The sequence below is a fragment of the Diospyros lotus genome, chromosome 9 (assembly GCF_014633365.1).
Source record: "Diospyros lotus cultivar Yz01 chromosome 9, ASM1463336v1, whole genome shotgun sequence".
NCBI classification, from domain to species: domain Eukaryota; kingdom Viridiplantae; phylum Streptophyta; class Magnoliopsida; order Ericales; family Ebenaceae; genus Diospyros; species Diospyros lotus.
This window is the reverse complement of record NC_068346.1, coordinates 24,408,823-24,429,762: the sequence shown is the minus strand read 5'-3', so window position 1 is coordinate 24,429,762 and position 20,940 is coordinate 24,408,823. Positions and strand designations below refer to the sequence as shown.

Sequence of the window (20,940 nt, the reverse complement as noted above, 5' to 3'; positions counted from 1 at the left end):
CGACCTATGAGGTTCTTGTGTAGAAGGTTGTGGAGTTGACACAACTTCTTGTGTGTGATCTTTCTCGGGTTCCTGGAGGGGAGTATTTATTTGTGGTTCACCTCGAATCTTATTCGAGCTTAACATTCCTCCCACTAGCCACAGCATCTAAGAATTCCTTCTCAAGGAATACCACATGCTTGGCAACAAAACACCTTTTGTTCATATGGGTGGTAAAAGTAATATCCATTTGGATATCCCACAAACAGACATCTCATTGATTTGGGTTTTAGCTTATTATTATCAACACGCTTGACATAAGCTTAACAACCCCAAATCTTAAGGAAAGACAAATTTGGTTTCTTTCCTTTCCATATCTTATATGGAGTCTGAGTAACTGATTTACTTGGAACCCTATTCAAAACAAAGATCGTGGTGAGGAGTGTGTATTCCCAAAATGAAATAGGGAGTTCAGTGCGACTCATTATGGACCAGACTATGTCCAACAAGGTCCTATTCCTCCTTTTAGACACACTATTCATCTCTGATGTTTCAGGTGGAGTCCATTGTGAGAGAATCACATTCTTCTTCAGATGATCTAGAAACTCACTGTTCAAGTATTCACCACCTCGATCTGATCGAAGTACTTTGATACTTTTCCTATTTTGTTTCTCTACTTCAAATCTGAATTCTTTGAACTTTTCAAAAGCCTCAAATTTGTGTCCCATAAGATACACATAACCAAAACATGATCTACCATCAGTAAAGGTTATGAAGTAGACATACCCACCTCTAGCTTGCGTGGACATGGGTCCACACACATCAATGTGCACAAACCCTAGCACTTATGTAGCCACCCTTTACTTTAAAAAAAGACTTAGTCATCTTGCCAAGTAAACAAGATTCGCAAGCACCATATGATTCATAATCAAATGTGCTAATTTATCCATCTTTATGCAAGTTGGATATGCAAGTCTCATTTATATGGCTAATACGACAATGCCATGAATAAGTGCTATTTAAATCACCTGATTTAAGTCGCTTAATATTTATGTTATTTATAGGAGTATCAACATCAAGGACATACAAACCATTACGTATCGTTGCTTTACCATAAAAAAACTCATTTTTATAAAACGAACAACTATTGTCCTTAAATAAAAATGAATATCCATCCTTGTCAAACAAGCATTAGAAATTATATTCCTAGTCAAACTAGGATTGTAGTAACAGTTATGTAACTCCAATACAAGCCCTGTGGGCAATGTCAATAAATAGGTCCTTACAATTAATGGAACAACTTTTGATCCATTTATCACGTGTAGGTACACTTCTCCTATTATTAATCTCCTCGTACTCCTAAGTCCATACACGAAAGTGTAAATATGAGCACTAGATCCAGTATCTAATACCCATGTGGACTGATCAGAAGTAGATAGATTAATTCCAATAACATAAATACTTGAAGTGCCCTGAGTAGAACTTTTCTTACTCTACACTTCCTGGTTTATCATAGTGGAGATAGATCGTATCCTCTTTACCCTTTGGGTTTTAGTCTTCTGGACACTTCCAGATTGCGCTATGGAAGAACTCTTCTTCCTTTTGGCTTTCTTACTCTTGGGCTTGCCCTTGTGCGCCTTGGGCCCTTCAACTAAGAGAACACTTCCCTTAACCTATAATCAATTTTAGGTTCGGTCTCCCTTAGTATGGACAACCACTCTCCAAGAGTCTTTTCCATAACTGTTAGCGAGGGACTGTAGCACCAAGTCTGGGGTAAGTCTCGGCATCCATACCCAAGTTCAGCTATAGCAACCTATTGATAAAACGTATCATCTCCATGACATGCTTCTCAATAGATGATCCTTGAGCCTAGCCATGATCTCATAGGCATCATAACTCTTATGATGCGACCTATGTTTTGGGGTCATGGCAGCCAAGACGATATATCAAGCGATGATCATATCACCCATGTGCATCGTCCAGGCCTAATGTGCTATTATTTCTTTAACTGGTGGCTTCGTAAGAAGATAGCTCTTTATCGCATAAAGAATCTTATCATACGTGAGGACTATCCTCAAGATGATCTCTCAGTCATAGAAATTAGTCTCATTGAAGGTATTATTGCCCTCAAGTATCGATCTTATGGATATGTTTCCAGATATTCTGGATCAACAACTGAATAGAGATATTATTATAATCATATTAAATTACGAAATCATAAATTGCAAGAAGTAACATTTTATGATTGCTCCCACTATTTTCTACGAGTTTGCCACCCTCAAGACATAACTCGAAAAATCCCGTTGGAAGATTTCCTAATGGGCTAGGATCCCATGTCCCCTCGCACAACCTTGAGTGACTCAACAAATTGTGCTAGGATCGATTAGGTAGGTACTTGCTACCAATTGCATCTCCATGCAACTCCTAGATTCATTGGGTTGACAACTCCTTGCCAAGAACATCTTATGTGACGCCCAATCTTTGCCTCTATACTCAGTAAGGCCTTGAGTGACTCAACAAACCCCACCTTTCTAGTTAAGTCGAACCCATCATTCAGGGACATCTCATGGCCCATGAAGCATAGGAATCATAAGTGACACATAACCTTGAGTGACTCAACAAATCAAGTGTCAGCTAGAAACCTAATGCTTCATAATGATGGAAGGCAAGTTGGCTAAATGTTTATGAGGGATTTATTATTTATTTATTTAGGTCTCATCACATGCAATTAATCAAATTAATAATGCATAATAAACGACTCAAATCGGTGTATGATATGGATAACTACAGCTAGTCCCCTCGAGCCATAGAAGGGAAGCTAGCGGGTCAAACCTAGGTAAAGAATCACATCTTGCTTCATAAGCACATTCTTCAAGCCTTCGTTGGTCTTCGAATCTTGTCTTTAATTTGGCTCTATCTCTTTCTCTTCATACAAACTACAACTATCACTACTTAATTCTATTCTACATACATTACATAGAATGAGAAACCCCGAGTTACATTCAGGGGGAGTGAGATGAGAAGAGAATGTACATCAGAGTATAAGAGAGGCAGGACACGCAGGCCTTATTTCAAAAAACAAATTTACAAGCATTCATTCCCAACGTAAAATAAATGGTCGACTCGATCCATACCAGACACCCATGCAATCAATCTAATTGATTCATTCATAATTATGTTAATTAATTGTCACATCTATTTCAATCTTAATGAAACGCTTTTAATAAATTGAAAATTTGTATAATTTTGGAAAAAAACAAAATTGTTTTAATTGTGTTGGGCTTGGGCTCCATCCATTAGTCTAACTAACAAGGCTCAACAGGACTTGGATCAACCAATGTATGTCAAACATACACTAGCAGCCCAATAATTAAAAATAACCCAATTAACGGCCCTGGCCCAATTTTAATCACGGCCAATAAGTGTCATACACTCATGGATCGGATAAAAATAATTAAAAATAGCCAAACAAATTGGCCGGGCCCCACCTAAGGGAACGGAATGCACTGGGCCATCGAAGGGTCTGCCCGGGTGCTTCACGTGTACCCCGGGGAAGGGTCAAACCGAACCCCGAGGGAGCAGGGGGGGCCGAGAGGCCGTTGGGCAGCCCAAAAAGCCAACTAGGCGTGGCTGGGCCACATGGGGCGCGACTGGGCCACGCCTGGTGCGCTGGGGCCTCGCCCTGCCAGGGCCTTGCGCGAGCTAGGCCGCCCCTGGCCGCGCCCAGCGCGTGCGGGCCCCACGTGGCCTCGATTTTTGGCCCTTCGGTGCATCCGTATGCACCCCGAACCCAGTTTCGCCCTTTCTCGTGTCATACACGATCTTTTTTCCTTCACCCAAAAATGTTTTGCAATCCAAAAATACAAACACAACAATTAATTAATTATTTCACAAATAACAACATAACCGAATCCGCACGTAAGGAATTGAAATATTTCGACGATGGCTCTGATACCACTGAAAGTGAAGCATGATCGCTACAGGGTAAGCAACATAGTTCAAAAATTTGAACCTTACCCCGATCCCGACGATTGGATCAACGTCGAAATCAAATCATTCACAAACAAATAAATAAATATAACCTTTAGATTATCGAGTCGTTCGCGAGTTCGAGCCGTCCAAGCATTCGGCCTCTAACTCGTGATACGTGGCACGCGTCCATTGGCAAGGAGAGCAGAATAGGAGTGCTAGCTCCTTCTCCTTTTCGCGGCTTGTGTATGGACCGAAAAAGAATGCCCATGTTTCAAATCGATGCCAAAAGAAATAGGGAAAGAGTGAGCGGCAATACGTTTTTCAACTCTTGAAAAATGACACCAAAAATCACTATTATTTTGGGCAACCCATAAAGGGATATTTATAGTGAAATATCCTAGGGTTTCTAAAACCCTAATGGATTGGGCTGGCCCATTAATTCTAATTTAATTAGAATATTAAGTGGGCTTATTCTATTCCAACTAGAAATATAATTAAATAGCCCAAATCCTCTTATAGGTTTAAATAAAATATTTTGGCCCAAATCTAATTCAAGGCCAAATATAATATTTAATATTTAGCTCAAATCTAATTTGGTCCAAATATAATATTTAATATTTGGCCCAAATCTAATTTAGTCCAAATATAATATTTATTTTAATATTTGGCCTAAATCCAATTTAGTTCAAATATAATATTTAATTTAATATTTGGCCCAAATCTAATTTAGTCCAAATATTAACTTAAGCCCAAATATATTTTATTTCCTATTTGCCACTCCAACAAATAGAAAATTATTAAATTAGAAACTCCTTCCTAATTTAATCAATTGCCATTTTAGGAAACTCTTTCCATTATGACGACCCATCGCCATATCGACGTCATTATGTCTATTTGTTCTTTTTCCGTGAAAACCTACGACGGCTCAACTTTTTGCCGAAGTATCCCATTGAACCATACGTCCACTCTCCTAGTTTAAGCCAGGGACCATGTCTATTGCGTATGACTCATTAGGCTTTCGAATATGTTGGCAATGTGTTGGTACAAACACATAAGACAAGATTGGCCTCTAGCAAGGCATCATGCCTACCCAATTATTCAGAAGGATTCATAATTCGCAAATAACCTTTCACGAGCATGGTTACCGTGTAATTCGATCCTCTCGTCAATGTATCTTATGTAATCTCAAGTATGGCGATGTGTTGCTTGATAATGATCACATGAGTTTTTCTTCGGTCTTTCGGATATCTTCACTTAATTAGAAAGTAAATCAATAACTCCTTATTGATCTCTTTCACCATGGCCATAGATTTAAAGTGAATATCCACCGAAGGCGCCTTAGATACATCATCCTCTATCAAGGGATAGACGAGTCCCATCTTGGTTATGCACCCATCTCCATAAGCCTCACGATATGCCCAACGATCGCCCACGTGCAGCCTTTATCTAGGCCCATCGAAACGATGTCAAAACATATCGGTCTTCTTATGAGATGACCATGACAACCTCAGGTCCAAGAATTAGTTACACCCATCTCGTATGAGAATACCATCAACATATAACCAAAATGGATTCTCATGGCGAGTCATGTCCAGTGACACGTTTTCCAACATTGGTCACCTATGTACTTGTCTAGGCATCCCCATGCCTATGGGTGTGAGACCCCCATTGCTATCACATAGCAAAAATATAGCGCATACAAGTCTTACCGCAATTGTCAATGCCCATTCTTGACATTGCTATGACTTGGGACGTTTAATGATGTCTAGAAACTGTGATGCATCATCTCACATCTTTATAGATTATTCACAGTATATATCGTATGGACTTCTATCTAGTTTCATTCGATTATTACAATAATAACAAGAAACTAATAGAATGACTTCTTGTAAATTTGAACAACTCCTTATTCAAATAATAAACATGATTACAATTGTCAGTGTACAACATGCCCAATCTAATTGGGTCTAGAGCACCTACACTAACACCCAGGAGCCACGAAGATGTATTGAGATCTTAGGGAAATCTATTGGTGGCCTAGGATGAAGGCCAGCGTGGCTAAGAGGGTGGCACAATGTGATATATCCCAAATGGTAAAGATTGAGCACCAAAAACCTGCAGGATTGATGAGACATTTGGAAGTTCCCGAGTGGAAATGGGAACATATCACAATGGATTTCGTGACAAGATTTCCAAAGAGTCGAAGGGGCTATGATGCCATTTGGGTGGTGGTAGACAGGTTGACAAAGTCAGTGCATTTCCTGCCTACAAGGATGGATCAACCAGTACGAAAATTTACAGAGCAATACGTGAAGGAAATCATACGACTCCATGGTGCGCCGATAAGTATAGTTTCAGATCGGGACTCGAGATTCACCCGAGGTTTTGGGAGAGTTTGCAGGAATGCATGGGGACGCAGCTAAAATTGAGTACGGCTTATCATTCCCAGACTAATGGGCAATCAGAGAGGACAATTCAAACGCTTGAAGATATGTTGAGATCCTGTGCCCCTGATTTTGGAGGAAATTGGGAGGAGCATCTTCCATTAGTAGAATTCGCGTACAACAATTGTAATACCCCGAGAGCCTAGAGAGATTAGTATAAATCGAGGATAGTGTAAGAAAGGAAACAACACTAGCTGGATACCTTTTGGGCTGAATGTTGGCAAAGAACTCCCAAGTTAAGCGTACTTGACCTGGGGTAATCCAGGGATGGTAACCCTCCTGGGAAGTTCGTGTAGGCCCATCAGGATAAGTTGTTCCGGTCCTTCCTATCGCTCGAATGGGATGTTACAACAATAGTTACCACGGCAGCATCGGGATGGCTCCTTATGAGGCTTTGTATGGAAGAAAGTGTCGGTCGCCCATCTGTTGGACCGAAGTAGGGGAATGACAGATGTTAGGGCCCGAACTTGTGCAACAGACTACCGATAAGATTCGAGTACTCCAAGAGAGGATCCGAGTGGCGCAAAGCCGACAAAAATCTTACGCAGATCAAAAAAGAAGGGATCTAGAGTTCGAGGTGGGAGATCTAGTGTATCTCAAGGTATCACCCCAGCATTTGGTGATACGTGGAAGCGGTAAAGGAAAGCTGAAGCCAAGGTATATAGGACCATATCCGATTGTGGAAAGAGTCGGACCTTTGGCTTATCGATTAGAGCTTCCGCCTAGCTTGTCCGGGATTCATAATGTATTCCACGTCTCTCAACTTTGAAGGCATGTGCCAGATCCAACTCTCGGAGTTTGGGTGGAGACAATTGAGCTAAGGAATGACTTGACCTACCCAGAGTCACCTGGAGCAATTTTAGATCGCCGAACTCAAGTGTTGCGAAATAAAGAGATACCATTAGTGAAGGTTCAATGGGGAAAGCACTCGGATGACGAGGCAACGTGGGAACTTGAGGAAACAATTAGGAAGAAATATCCTCATTTGTTCGAGGAAATGGAAATAGAGTAGGAAATTTTTATATTTTCTTCCAAAAATTGTATTTCAGAATGCAATAATTATTTAACCTTCAATAATGTTGAGTATGTTTCAAATTTCGAGGACGAAATTCTTTTATGGAGGGGAGAATATAATACCCCATATTTTTGTGAAGATGCCACGTATTTTAAGTAAGTTTAAAATACCAAAAATATGTTTGAATTGGCAACGAGTGACCGAATCAGTCGTAGGGAGTACCCTAGAGCTTAGATACCTAAGGTTAAAGTTATATCTTTGATAAGCGTCTCGAGGCGAGATTTATGACGCTGAAAGAAATCAAATCAAAAATGGTTTTTGGTTAAGCTAAGTTGTAGCCTAAAAAGACCGAATGATGGTAAGGAGCTTCCGAGAAATCGTATATATTGAGTAATTTTGAGTTATTAATTTTGGGATTTTAAATATCTCGATAAATTTGATGTTTGAGGGTGTAATTATAATTAGAAAATTATCCAAATGAAATAAGGATAAAAATTAAGAGCTTATGTGGTAAAATATTAAAGTTGAGAACTTGAAATAAGGGCTAAAGTGTTATTTGGGAGAAGTTTGGGGTTTTAGCTTGGATTTCAAAAGTTCAATTTATTCTAGTTTTGGATTTCAAAAGCCACTCAATTATGGCTTTGAGTCTTTGGAGTCCATGGCTAAGATTTTGACAAGTGGCATAATGTGATTGGTTGGAGAAATCTATAAAAAGGCACCATGGGTTGTTCTCAAATCATTCTAAACAATTTTGAGAGTTGAGGCACTCTAAGAGAAGGAGCTTTCTCTAGAGAGAGAGAAGGAAGTTCGGCAAGGAGGCGGGAAGAAAGCGGCGGAGAATGAGCCTCGTCGGAGTTACGATCCTTCATCGAAATTCTCCAAAATCAGTCATAAAAGTAGCGAGGTAAGTCCCTTTTTTTTTTTATAATCTTGTAGAGGGGGAAGAGAGGGTCGCATAGGTTCAAACGGGGGTCGAATCGAAGTTAAAATAAGGAAGTTATGGCCGAAATACCAACTCGAGGCGAAGCAGTCCGAGACTATTGTTCAGCGCGTGAGATACACGCGCCGGATAATAGCTGCACGTGGCTAGCCTTCTTGGGGCACGTGAGGGGTCATTTTTCCATGAAATTTTCCAGTTATACCCCTAATTTAATACCCTTCAACCTTGTGTAAAAATATTTAAGGTTAGGTTTACCAAAACGCATGTTTTCTGTAGAAACCTAGGTCGTTTGCTGTGAAATTATACCGTCGAAGAGATAAACTAACAAGGTGAGACTCCTATACTCTAAATCCTATTTTTATTCTCTTATGAGAGACTTCTATTGCATGAGACGTGTTTCGTGAAGTTCTTACACATAAACACTTGTTATTCTCTTACGTGAAATCATGATGCATATATGAAATGTATTTTTCTGAAAATATATACTATTGGCTTTTTAACTGTTGCATTTATAAAATTCGTGTGGCCATACTATTGTACCTATTTGTTGTTGGCCAAGGGCAAAAGTCGGATATCCCCCAAGAGGCGCTATGCGTGCGCCATCGAGAAAGCTCTCGTGGGGAAGACCGTGAGCCTAAGGAACAACGGATGCGATGCTTGCATGAGTGCTATGAGGTCGGGCCAAAGTGACATTGTTAGGGACCTCCCGAGAGGCGCTATGCGTGCGCCATTGAGAAAGCTCTCGTTGGAGGAGGCTAACGTGTTCACGAGGCACTTCGGAGTAGTTCTCGTTGTCTTCTCGTACATTTTATACCTGATCATGCATTGATATAAACTGTTTTTTTAGAGTTTCTCACTAGAAAATTCATCTTCTAATTGGACTATGTCCCTGGAATATTCAAACGTTCCAGATTCGACGAGCGGCTCTAAGGGAAAGGAGGTAACTGAAGAACAAGTTTAATTTATTGCTGTTGTATGCTTATGTGCGAACCTATGTAAATTTAGATATGTTTAAGATGTTCAGTTATCATTTGCGAGAGATGATGTAATACATTTTGTATACGTCTTGAACAATTTTATGATAAATAAAGCGTTATGGTTGTGAACCATATCAAGTTTGATCTAGCTTCTGCATTTGAAATTTTAACACCTGTCTTAGCTATTTAATATTGGGTTTGTTAAGCTGAGAAGGTGAAAATTAGGGTTTTTTGGGGGAATTTGTGTGATGTATGGCAACGATTGTGGTATGAAAAAATTTTATATTCCCGAAATCCTAAGTTATAACACGCTCAAGAAAATTGGGGTGTTACACCTTCTGCCATTACTTTGCGATCTCCGCCTGCGCTGGGCTGCACTTGTTTCTTCCGCTACTGTCGCTACTATCCCACCGCCAGACCGACGGCTCTGATACCACTTTGTCAAGCCCTGAGAATAGGGCTTGCAAAATCGGTAGAATTCCAACGTAAGAATGATAGAAAGAAGAGAATAACAGATACGAGAGAGAAGATAGAATCAAGAAAGAAAGGGAATTTGTTATTAACTTCCAAGATACCCTCTAATGCCGTAGGCCCTTGCTTTATAAGGCCTCTAGCTAGCTCAACCACTCCAACTACCCAACGGATTACCCTTTTACAGTTTGCTTAGTAGTTCTTTTAATTTCCCATTAAACCTACCTTTTACAATATTACATATTCCTCCCCTAGGGTCGTGACAATTTAGGATTTAGTTTATGACTAGATTTAGGATTTTATTAGTTTTCAAGTAGAATTAGGATTTAATTATTTTTTGCCTATTTAAAGGCTTTTCCATTGTAAGCAGGAGAGGAAGAAGATTATGAATTGAATTTGAGAGATTTCTCTGTTTCTATCTTGTTCTTCAATGAACAAAATTTCGAACTTATCAAATGATTGATTTTTTATGGCGTTCAAAACATGACCTTATCAAAGATCTGGGCAGTCTTTGTGGCGTTCAACAATGCAATTCTTGGTTCTTGTTTTTGCATGTCAGTGGGTCTAGATTTTAACATAATCTAGGTACTTGGTTCGTAAATCAACAGGTCGAGAATTATTTGCCTTATATCCGATTTTGACTTTTCTAGGGTTCGTTTCAATCTTTTGTGGGTTTCTTTGGTTTCATTCCATCGCAGGTTCACATCAGTTGGTATCAGAGCTCCAAATCGCGTATCACTCCCTGATTATGTCATGGCTATGGAATGCCATGCAACTTGAGGTGAGTAAAAATTATTTGTTTTTGGCTTCAACAAAAGAGATTTGAAAAACAATGAAACAAACCTACTCTAAGGTCCAAGATGCCTTAGTCATCTTTTAAGTTAAAACAAATATTAATAGCACTAAACAAAGGCGCCTGACTGTAACTGAATATTATAACAAGATGCACGGTTTGTGTTAGAAGAAGAAAGAGATAAGAAAGAGTCTGGATGGATAAGGATCGAGAATGCGTAAAAGTTCACAGCAAATTAAACTAATAGATAAAAGAAGAGTAAGGATGAAAGAAATCTTGGAATCAGCTAAGGATATCCAAGTCAATACTAATCCAAATCTATAAATTAGATTAGTTACCTGAATTGTAGTAATAAAATAATAAAATAGAGTTGTTAGGAATATGTCAAATACCAAACGCATACCAATAGTATGTAACAAGTCCAGCCAAACACAGAAGAAGTACAAATTGTACCATAACATTTAACAAACACACCGAAATGATATGATAGAATACAGCTAAAGCAGTATGCATACCTTGTTTTTCCCGACCCACTTGGACCACCAATGCCTACAGTTACAATTCCTCTTTTTTTTTTTTTTTTTTTTCTCTTAGTTCCTGAACAGATTTTACCAACAAGTAATACCCATGATCGAAAGACTGCAAAATCAAAAACCACCATAATTAGGCCACCGAAACGGAATATAAAGCGATAAATGAACAAGCCTGTCGTCAAGGATGGGACCTCCAACATCTTTCCACTGTAGTAGATAGTGTACGAGAATTTGCAGGGAAGTGTGATAGTGGAGGAGAAAAGGTACCACACCAAATTTGGAGCACAGTAAGGATTTAGTGTAATTTTTGTTTTTCTTAATGTTATTAAATATTTTTTAAGATTTTATTTATATATTTTATTAATAAAATAAAATGTAATTATACTAACAAATTTTGAATTTATAATTTCTAAACAATAACTAATTTCTTAAATAATTTTATCAGATGCACCTAAAATTTTGTTTAAAATTTTAAAAATTAAATTATAATTGTCAAATCTCACTCAATTAAATTTTATTTTTTTTATTTTATCCTTATATATAACAGGAGACATCCTTTTTATATAAATAGATGAATAAGAGTTCAAATTGTATTTGAGTTTTTGTGACAAAAGAGAAAATCCAATGAAAGGAAAAATAATTGAATGATGGAAGAGAGAGGAAGTTACCTTACTCTTATTTCAATTTTTAAAGAAGAAGAGGAAAATAATTTTTTTTCTCTTATTTTAGAGTTTAAAGTGAGAATAGAATAATTATAATATTAATTTTTTAATATAACTTTTATTTTATATTATTATACATGGAGTGTTTGTTGTGTAAAGTTTATTAATATTAATTTAACATAATTTGGAATCTCTTGTAAGCTAATGATCAATTAAGATATTTAATGTTGATGATGCGGTGGCTGATCATCTTCTTCTACCTCTATTAGAGCACCTGCAATAGAGGTGGGGACTTGCTCTCCTGGTTAATTTTCGACATTCAAGTCAGATTACCAGATCAAAGAAAAACTTAGAAGAATCCGATGGTTCCTCTGTTTTTAGAATTAAAGAGTTCGATCCCTATCTCCTTCTGGCCTTCTTCCTTTTATTCCATTGCCAAGATGAGGATTCTTTTGAAATCTCCGGGATCTCTATCCCGTTTTTCACGGAATCTTACCGATATGAGTTCTATAACCGCAATCTCCCCCAAAGAGTTCAGGGTACCTCCTATCTTCATGATCCTTAGCGGGATGGTCAATCCCAAAGAACTCAGAGAATCTTTGTCGAGCAACAAACCAGCTGGCGTGGTGATATATACCTGCCACGTGCCCCTCTTAAACCCAAGCAAGATGATGTCGGTGAAGTATCTCTTTAACGGACACGTGGCCCTACTGTCATTGGTTATATTTTCAGGGCACTGGAGTAATTATGGACCCGGGGGTATTCCCCTCATCAAATGTCTTCCATTCTCTAAGCCATTTTGAAACAAAATCTCTTTCAAATCTTATTGCTCTATCTCAAATCTTAATTCCTTTGTTTATCCTAAAATCCTTCACTCTAAAATTGTTTGAGGTCTTGACATCGCTTTTTTGTTTGCTCCACTAGTTTAAATCAATTTAGGTACCTCCAATATTTGTCCATAAAAATCTAAAAAAATTATCTGTGTAAGTTATGAATTTTAAAATAATCATTCATTTTTGTTTTGGTTTATGTAGAAATTAAGTTTAGTTATCATTTGATTTTGTGTAGGATCTTATCCTTTTCTTTTGTTGTTAGATACTAACACTTCAAGTTTGATCCAAAGCATTTTCTTTTGTTTGCTGTTTTGTTAGATTTAGTTGTCGGGCCCATGAAAATTGGACAGTCCATAAATTGAAAACCTTCCTCTTTCTAAGGGCCCACTGCCCAGGCCCAGCCGCCCACCCCCTCCCCCTCTGCAAAGCTTCACCCCTGCCCTTCTCCCTCTCTCGCTTTCGCTCACTGCCCTGCCTCTCTCGCTCCGTCACTCCCTCCGTCGCCCTCGCCGTCGGCGGCTCGCCCTCGCTCTCGCCTCGCCGGCTCTCCCTCTGTCGCTCGCCGGCTCGCCGGATCGCCCTCGTGGCCGGTGGCTTGCTCTTGCCTCTTGCTCCGTCGCTCTCTGTCGCTGGTGGCTCGCTGCCTCAGGGACCCAAAATCTCAGGTACGACACTGCCGCCGGAGCAGTCGCAAAGGGGATTCCGCATTGACTCGTCCCCGGCACCGGCAGGGGAGGAAACAGCCGCGCGCGACGGGCAATTGAGAACTTCACGGCTCTCGTCATGAAACTGGCCGCCTCCGATCCCTCCAAACCCCTGACGCCCGGTCGGAAGGCAGTCATCGAGAAACACCTCCGTAACTGCTTCACCGAGTTTCGCACTCCCAAACATCCTACCTACGCTGCGGTAACACCTCTCTATCTTTATCACTCTCTATATATATACATTTTCTGTGTATATGTTTGAGGATGGAGTTGGTCCAGTAGTAAGGTTATTTCCTGTAGAATACACGTATTGTGAAGTGATTCATGAATAAATAATATAGTGCCCTAGGGTTTCAGGTAGTCATTGTTTATCGTCAAACAAATGGGAAAGAAGCTGGAACTTTCAACTGCTTGTTCAAGTTACGTGTAATTTTGTGCATAATTTTGACACTTACAGAAGGGTGATTAACAAATTGCAAGTCTTTCTGTTAGCTACTACTGATACTAAGATGGATTACTGAAAAAGTTCGTTTCAAAGGGTAAATTTAGGAAATTGAGATTTTCACTGGCAATGGAGAAAATCAGATATAGAGGTGGCCAATGCTTTTATTTGTCTGAGAATTCAGAGGATGAAATTAGGCTAGGTCCCAGACAAGCCTTTTATGATCTGCTATGATCATCTGTAAAAATGAAGCCTGTGTATTAAAACCTGTTCCTTTGCAGTCTACAAAGTCTAGGAATCTGGTCTTCCTATACAGGGGATAGAAATTCTCTGGACGCACATACAGATCATGCAGAGCGAACTTGTTCAATTATTCTTCATCTTTTCTACCAGGAATTTAAATGCTTCAACTTTTGTTCTTTTTATTTTAAACATTGCTTGTCTAAGATGTGAAATATTGCTTCTCTCTTTGTGAGGTGAAGCTGCTGCCTTCTTGTATCTTACATCTTGGAGGGTTTTTATCATAGATGATTGAAGGCTTCTTTATATAATCTCCTGGCCAGAAACCATCCCAATCAAACCCAAAGCCTCCTCAATTGTTTTACCATTTTGGCTATCAACACTACAGGAGACCATCAGGTTGTCTGCAAATGTCATAAGATTGATTAGAGTACTATCTCTTGTTATCAGTGGTGGAGCATTGTGGGGGTGGGAGGCATGGCCCCCCTTCCTCTGCATAGCATTTGAATTTATATTATACATTCTTATAACTTTCATATATAATATAAATTCTTATATAGTGTTGAAAATTTAATTATAATTTTTATAAAGATAGCCTCCAATATTTAATATTAAGAAACAATGAGTGTAATAGCTTTGTAAAATAAGACCTAAATTTGATGTTAAGAAAAATAAGTGAAGAGATTATATACAGTGACATATTGTTACATTAAAAACTTGTCAAAGCTTAATAAAATTATGCATGAGTAGTTGTATTTATACATTCTCTTTGGCCCCCAAATAGTAACTGTCACCCTCTGGCCCTGCTTGTAATTTGCATTTCTTTTAATTTGTTGTCTCCTGCAGCCTTCATCAAGATTCTGGACAACACTTCATTTATGAGTATAAATAGGAAAGGTGAAAGTGGATAGACTTGGTGCAGACCCTTCTGTGGAACAATTTTGCCCGTATGACCTATTTTTGAGAATTGAACAGGTTGTAGTCTCTAGACTCTGGCTTGTCTAGAAAACTAAGTTTTTTGAGAACCCAGTAGATTAGCTCCCATTCCATGCATCATGGGATTTAGCCATATCCATTTTGATTGCCATAAGGCCTCCTTGACCTTCTTCTTCTTCTTGTCTCTAGTGTTAGAATAATATCGTCAGCAATGTTTCTGCCAGGGATGTAACCATCTTGAAAAGGTGAAACTATATTCTCCAAATGAATTTTAAGTCTGTTTCCAAAGATTTTGGAGATCATATTTTATGATATGTTGCAACTTGCAAAGGCTGATGGGACAAAATAACCTTTGTCGTGTTCTCTGTTTTAGGAAGTATGTGATGAAGCTCCCTTAACATATAGCCATCTTTAAAGAAGGCTTGAACCATTTTAATCAATTCAACATGTATAATATCCCAATTGTTTTGAAGAATATGGGGGACATAGACATACCATTAAGACCAAGTGCTTGAAGAGGTGCCATTCCTGCTGACACTTCTTGAATTTCTTTAGTGTGTGGGAATTTTGCAGAGATCTTCCTTTCTTCACCTGATAATACTGTGCTAAAAAAGTCTTCATGCTGGTCTGGTGATTGAGGATGTGCGAAATGGAAGAGATTTTGAAAGAAATGAATGAAATCTGTCCCTGTTAGATCTCTATTTGTTAATATGTTCATTAACTCTCAAAAAGATTTTGAAAGAAATGAATGAAGTCTGCCCTTATTAGATCTCTATTTGTTAATACATTCACTAACTTATCTTCGAGATAGTCTATCTAATTCCTCAGATTACTAAAGGCTAGGAGGGGAGAGGATAGCTTGATAAAGAGAGCAAGAGAGAAGTTTCTACATGACGCTCTACTGTATATTGCTTAAATTGGATATGTTAAGCATACCAGACAAGCATTTCTATCTATGGAAGTGCATACATTTTTTATTTCCTTGTCTAAAAGGTGTTCAAAAATCACAAACCAAATTCTGATTTGTGAAATGGGAGCATAGTACTTCTAGGGGTCCTTTGGGCAGAATTTGGTGCTGGAAAAGTAACTTGGCATATGACAATCTGTCCTGGTCATTGAAACTATTAGAAGAAATCACTTGATATTTATTTGAATGTACTGTCACATGACAATATCCATGATCTGCTTATTCCAATTCCTGTGCCTTACTTGGTTGCCTCCTATGAACTTAGAGATTTCCAAAGGCATGACATGAATGTAACTTCTAAAAATAGTAATCTGGAGGATGGGCAATAAATAGTGACAGGGCTTGAATAGATTAATCATTTGGTCAAGTCAAGACTTCTAGATTGGTTGTGTAACTGAAGCAGCAAATCGAGCTGCATTAATTTGGATCAGGATGAGGTTTCTTAGAATATTCTTTTGGAAGGAGCTGTTGAATTTCATTTTGCAAGCATTTATGGAAGATGGAATTCTTCTCCTTGTAAGTGTACATGTAGCACATGTGGCTTCTCAGAGGGTTTTGAACTTCTTGAATTCCCTGGAGGATGATTGTCCTCCACATTCATCTGGATATGATCTCATAAGGTATTTCTAATTGAAGTTTAGTTCTGGCTTTTTTTTTTCTTTTTTTTTTTGCGCGGGGGGGGGGGGTGGGGGTGGTGGTAATCCCCCATCCCCTCCACCCACCCTTCTTTTTATGCGAGGGGGGTATCCCCTTTGGTTAAGTTTTATGTGGTGTTGTTTTTCTTTTGTTTTGACCTTTTTTGTGTGTTTTTCTCTAGCTTTTTTCCTTTGTAATGTTTTAAAGAGAGAGACAAACTTTAAATGTGTATAATGTTGTGAAGTTTTGACATTTTTATGGTGTGTGTAATCCAGATGATATACAAGGCACTATTGGGACTGAAGGATGATGGAGGCTCCACTGAGGGATCCATATCAGAGTTTATTAGGAAGGAGTATGACAATTTGCCTTGGGCTCATTTCACTTATCTGAAACATAATCTAAAGAAGCTTTGTGATAGTGGTGAGATTGTTATAACTAGTAGCAACCGTTATTTGCTTGCTGATGGAACCATGGGCCTTAATTCTGGTCTTTGCTCTGGTCCTAAGCCAGAGTCGACAAAGCAGGTGCAGAAGCATAAGGGGAAGAAATTAAATGGGCGAGCCAGCCAGGGTAGAAAGAATAAAGTTAAAGAGAACATTCAATGCGAAGGAGAATATATGGTAGTGTTTCAAGGGCCAAACCAAGTACAAGATCAACATGATCAAGTGATTGAAGAATGGAATATACCAGTGGAACCACATAACAATCTGATTGAAGAATTAAGTGTGCTACAAGCTCGAAAGCTAGACAAACAAAGTATTCTCATTGGAAAACAGAACCAACCTGAAGAACAGGTCATGGGTTTAGAGCATATAGAGCCAAATCAACTAGAAGATGCAAGCCCTGAAAGATCTCCCGGGTTTGAGTTTGTGACAGTTCAGGAATTGTCCAAGTTACAGGAGAGACCACTTCTAGAAGGGTCTCCATTACTTTGTTCTCAGCAGAAGAATCCAAAAACCCACCTGGAAACAAGGAGGATACCTGTTGATATGCCTTTCAATGCAGAGCAGCTTAATGAGGAGAAGCGATGTGAGCAAATATATTTAAAGGTGCCTCAAGGTACACCTGATACATTCTTGCCTCCTTCGACATCAAAAAAGCCTGCAGGTTTAGCTACAGATGCATATTTGGTTGAGCAAGAGCAGCAACCAATGTCCTCGAACCAAGAGATGCAGATAGAGCTTGAGCTAGCGACAACAGAGAGACTATCTCGAACAGAGAGGATAATATCGGAGGTGCAACACCAACAGGTGTTGGATAAGCCACAGTGCAGACAATTACGCCAACGGCCTCCTAAATTTGAAGCTGCTGCTACAATTACAAAAGATGAATGGTTGGCTCAAAGCCATCGGCCCAGGGCGCATCACTATCTGGAGAATATGCAGCCCCCAAATAGAGGAAAGCTGCAGCAGTTGAAACAGGCACTGGCAGAGGAATCAACTCAAGGAGAGAAACAGCGATCAAAACTCAACAGTAGGCTGAAGTTGCTTTTTTCTTTTCCAGAACGAGCAAAGAGTTGTATTGATTCACAGAGAGAGCCTGGGCATCAAACAGTAATTTCAAGTTCTGAAAGCGCAGAGGGTCAGTGGGACAAACAGTTACAGAAAAAGCCATGCCGTGGGCAGTCACAGACTTTGCACCCCAAATCTGAAGCAACTGCCACTGCAACTCCATTAGAGCCTACACAAGATCAGGACAAGGAGCAGCAACACCCAGCTCCAAAAAGATGTCGGCGATGTTGTAAGTCTTCACATAATTCTGAGCAACAGCATCTGGAGCAAACAAGGAGTGAAACCCGAGGAAGGTCTCCTAACCAAAAACCAGGTGATGCAACAAGCAACAATTTGTTGCTTTTGGAGAACCAGTTGCAAACATACAAGCGCAGGGGCAAGGAAAGACAACAGAGGCTGGACAAAGTAAAATGACACAAACCTGGTAGGTCAACATTGCTTATGCTTTCCACTCCCACCTAGATGAAATTGATGGGCATAAATGAGGCAAAAAGTAGCCTTGGCTGGTGAGTTCCTCACAGTTAGCAAGAACTCTGATTGCCTTCATTGATATTTACAATCCCTATTGATATCTTGGCTTGCTGTTTTGATCAGTTTGTTTCCTTGGGTTGCAGCCTAAAACTGTCCTATTATTATGTACTGTCTGTTTTACATAGGTCTGCCATTAAATTCATCCAAATATCCATGATGCACTTCTTAATTTGTGTGGCTAACTAACATGTGGAGCTAGGACAAACAGAATTGGAGATTTTCACTGAATTCCAGAAGGAATTCATCACTTTTAGCATTGCTTTCCGTTGATTGGGCTGGGACTACAAAATTTCCTAGTTTTGGTTGGGAAAATAGAAGTTAAATTTTGACTTCTGCTGTTTCTGCATCTATATATTGCTAACTGTGACTTTATTCCAGCAGCCCATTGTTATTTATTACTTTTGGCATAAACATTGCAGACTAAGTGGCTGTGAAGTAAATGCCTTTTCTTTAAATCAAACATCCTAAATGGAATGTTTGTCATATTTCTTGTGTTTTATTGCTATAACTTAATCAGTGTCCTGCAGCACCTTTGTGGATTGCGATCAATCTTCCAGTTTTCAGCCCAACAGATGAATGCCACAATTACTGTTGTGTGCCATATTAATGCTTATATTGGGTACGCAGACATGAGTGTTGGTTCTTTTGATTTTCCATGATGGAGACATTGTCTTAGATGAAGAGTAAGAGTCAGGTGGAACTGTATTTTCTCTGCTGCTTTTGTCGAAGATAACCTTTTGGGAGGTGGCCTCCAGGATTGTGTTCGAGTTACCTTTACACTTTTGTTAATTCTATTTCTGGAAAGCTAGTTATGTTATTCGCCTTCTTCTTTGATACCACGTCAACAATCCACTGCATACATTGAAGTCCTTATGCTATATATTTGTTGAGGCTTTAACAGGCAGCACATAAAGCTAGAACTGAAGAAAGCAAGGATTGACATGCTATTCACATTTGTTAAGTTGATTTTCTCCTTATTTATGCTACGAATGAGGACGACCTGCAAATCTGTTTGATTTTAAAAATTTAATTTTTTAAAATTTTTTTGCTGACGGTTTCAAAATTGTCACTAAATATTATAAAAATTGTCGTTAAATCAATTATTTTGTGGCTATTTTTTAAACCGTCGCACAAAATATAATTAGCGGCGGTTATTCCAGCGGTTGTTAAAAATCGTCGCTAAACGCTTCACGACGGCTGACTTAGCGGCAGTTTTGAAAATCGTCGCTAAATGTCAATTTTTTTTACAGTGACTATAGAGTTGGTGGTCAATTTTGAACTGGGTTCATAAAGTAAAAAGTTCTCGTTGTACTATTTCACACGGATGAGTCTCAAGAGTTAATCGGATATCATTCAAAGACTCTTTACTTAGTCCATCTTTAATGAAATTAATTTTATCTTCTTGATTTATGGACACAAACCTCACATATTTGCATCATGTGTTACAAAGTTCATCAAATACATCTGTAACAATCATTTAATCTTTTCACTCTTCGTTTTTTTAAAAAATTACTCTTTCCCAATTTTGGAAAGTGTTTAAAACAAGGTAAAGTTTCGCTAACAAATCGAACTTTCGTTTCAATTAACCAACGAATATGTTCAGGAATATTTTTACACATCAATAGCCTAACTCTTTCACACTTAGCAGTATAATTTTTTTTTTAAAAATTTTGCTGGAGAGATGGATAGTACTTGTGAATTTTTGAGAGCTGAAAATTCATTTTTTTAAAAAAAAAAAAAAAACTATAATGACCCGCTCCCATTTTTGGGTGTCACTCGTGAACGACCATCCGAATTGCTCACATGTCTGGTCATTTGTAAAGGGCGGACGATGTTTCAAGGCGAAACGTTTTAGGTGGAAACTAGGTTTCGTCCTTCTCTTCTCACAACCCCAGAATCGTCTAGCAAATTGACTTTATGAATACCACACTCTTCAAATAAATTCCCATTTAAATTCCCCAAAATCGCTATTTATTATTTCATTTCTTCTTTTCCAAATGTTCCACCGGGCTCCATATAATTCAAATTCTAAAATTTTCCTTTATCAACAAATCAAAGTTAGCTCATTGATTTATCCCAATTTCAAGAAAAATACTCTTTCTTTTTATTTTTCCAAAGGTAGGAATTTAGCCAAAATTCCCCCCAAAATAGCTTTTTTTCGGAAAATAATTCCAGGCCTCAAATCTCATCTTCTTATCCTTGCCCTTAATTTTAGCCGGCGACGCTCTGGGCCCACTTGGGGCCCCAACTGCCTGCACACGCCCGTGCGCGCGCCTGGCCACTTGTGCGTGCGCCTGCCCGAGCGCGCGACTTCCTGCGAGCCCCCACTTATGCACGCGGCCTGGCCGCCC

At 38.9% G+C, this 20,940-nt stretch overlaps 1 protein-coding gene across 6 annotated transcripts; it reads left to right on the top strand.

Annotated features, from left to right (window-relative positions):
- The first annotated feature begins 13,023 nt into the window (after positions 1 to 13,023).
- On the top strand, positions 13,024 to 19,570 carry LOC127809625 (uncharacterized). Of its 6 annotated transcripts, none has more exons than XR_008025161.1 (3): positions 13,024 to 13,525; positions 16,820 to 18,564; positions 19,117 to 19,570. XR_008025161.1 is itself a non-coding variant. In XM_052348570.1 (3 exons), the coding sequence occupies exons 1-3, from the start codon at positions 13,403 to 13,405 to the stop codon at positions 18,470 to 18,472; spliced, it is 1,686 nt and encodes a 561-aa protein (XP_052204530.1). In that variant the 5' UTR covers positions 13,024 to 13,402; the 3' UTR covers positions 18,473 to 19,570. The 6 variants fall into 6 exon arrangements, 4 of the variants coding, with proteins under 4 accessions (XP_052204530.1, XP_052204527.1, XP_052204529.1 ...); XR_008025162.1 differs by having other exon boundaries at positions 19,107 to 19,570; XM_052348570.1 differs by having other exon boundaries at positions 16,820 to 16,967; positions 17,058 to 19,570.
- The last annotated feature ends 1,370 nt before the right edge of the window (positions 19,571 to 20,940 follow it).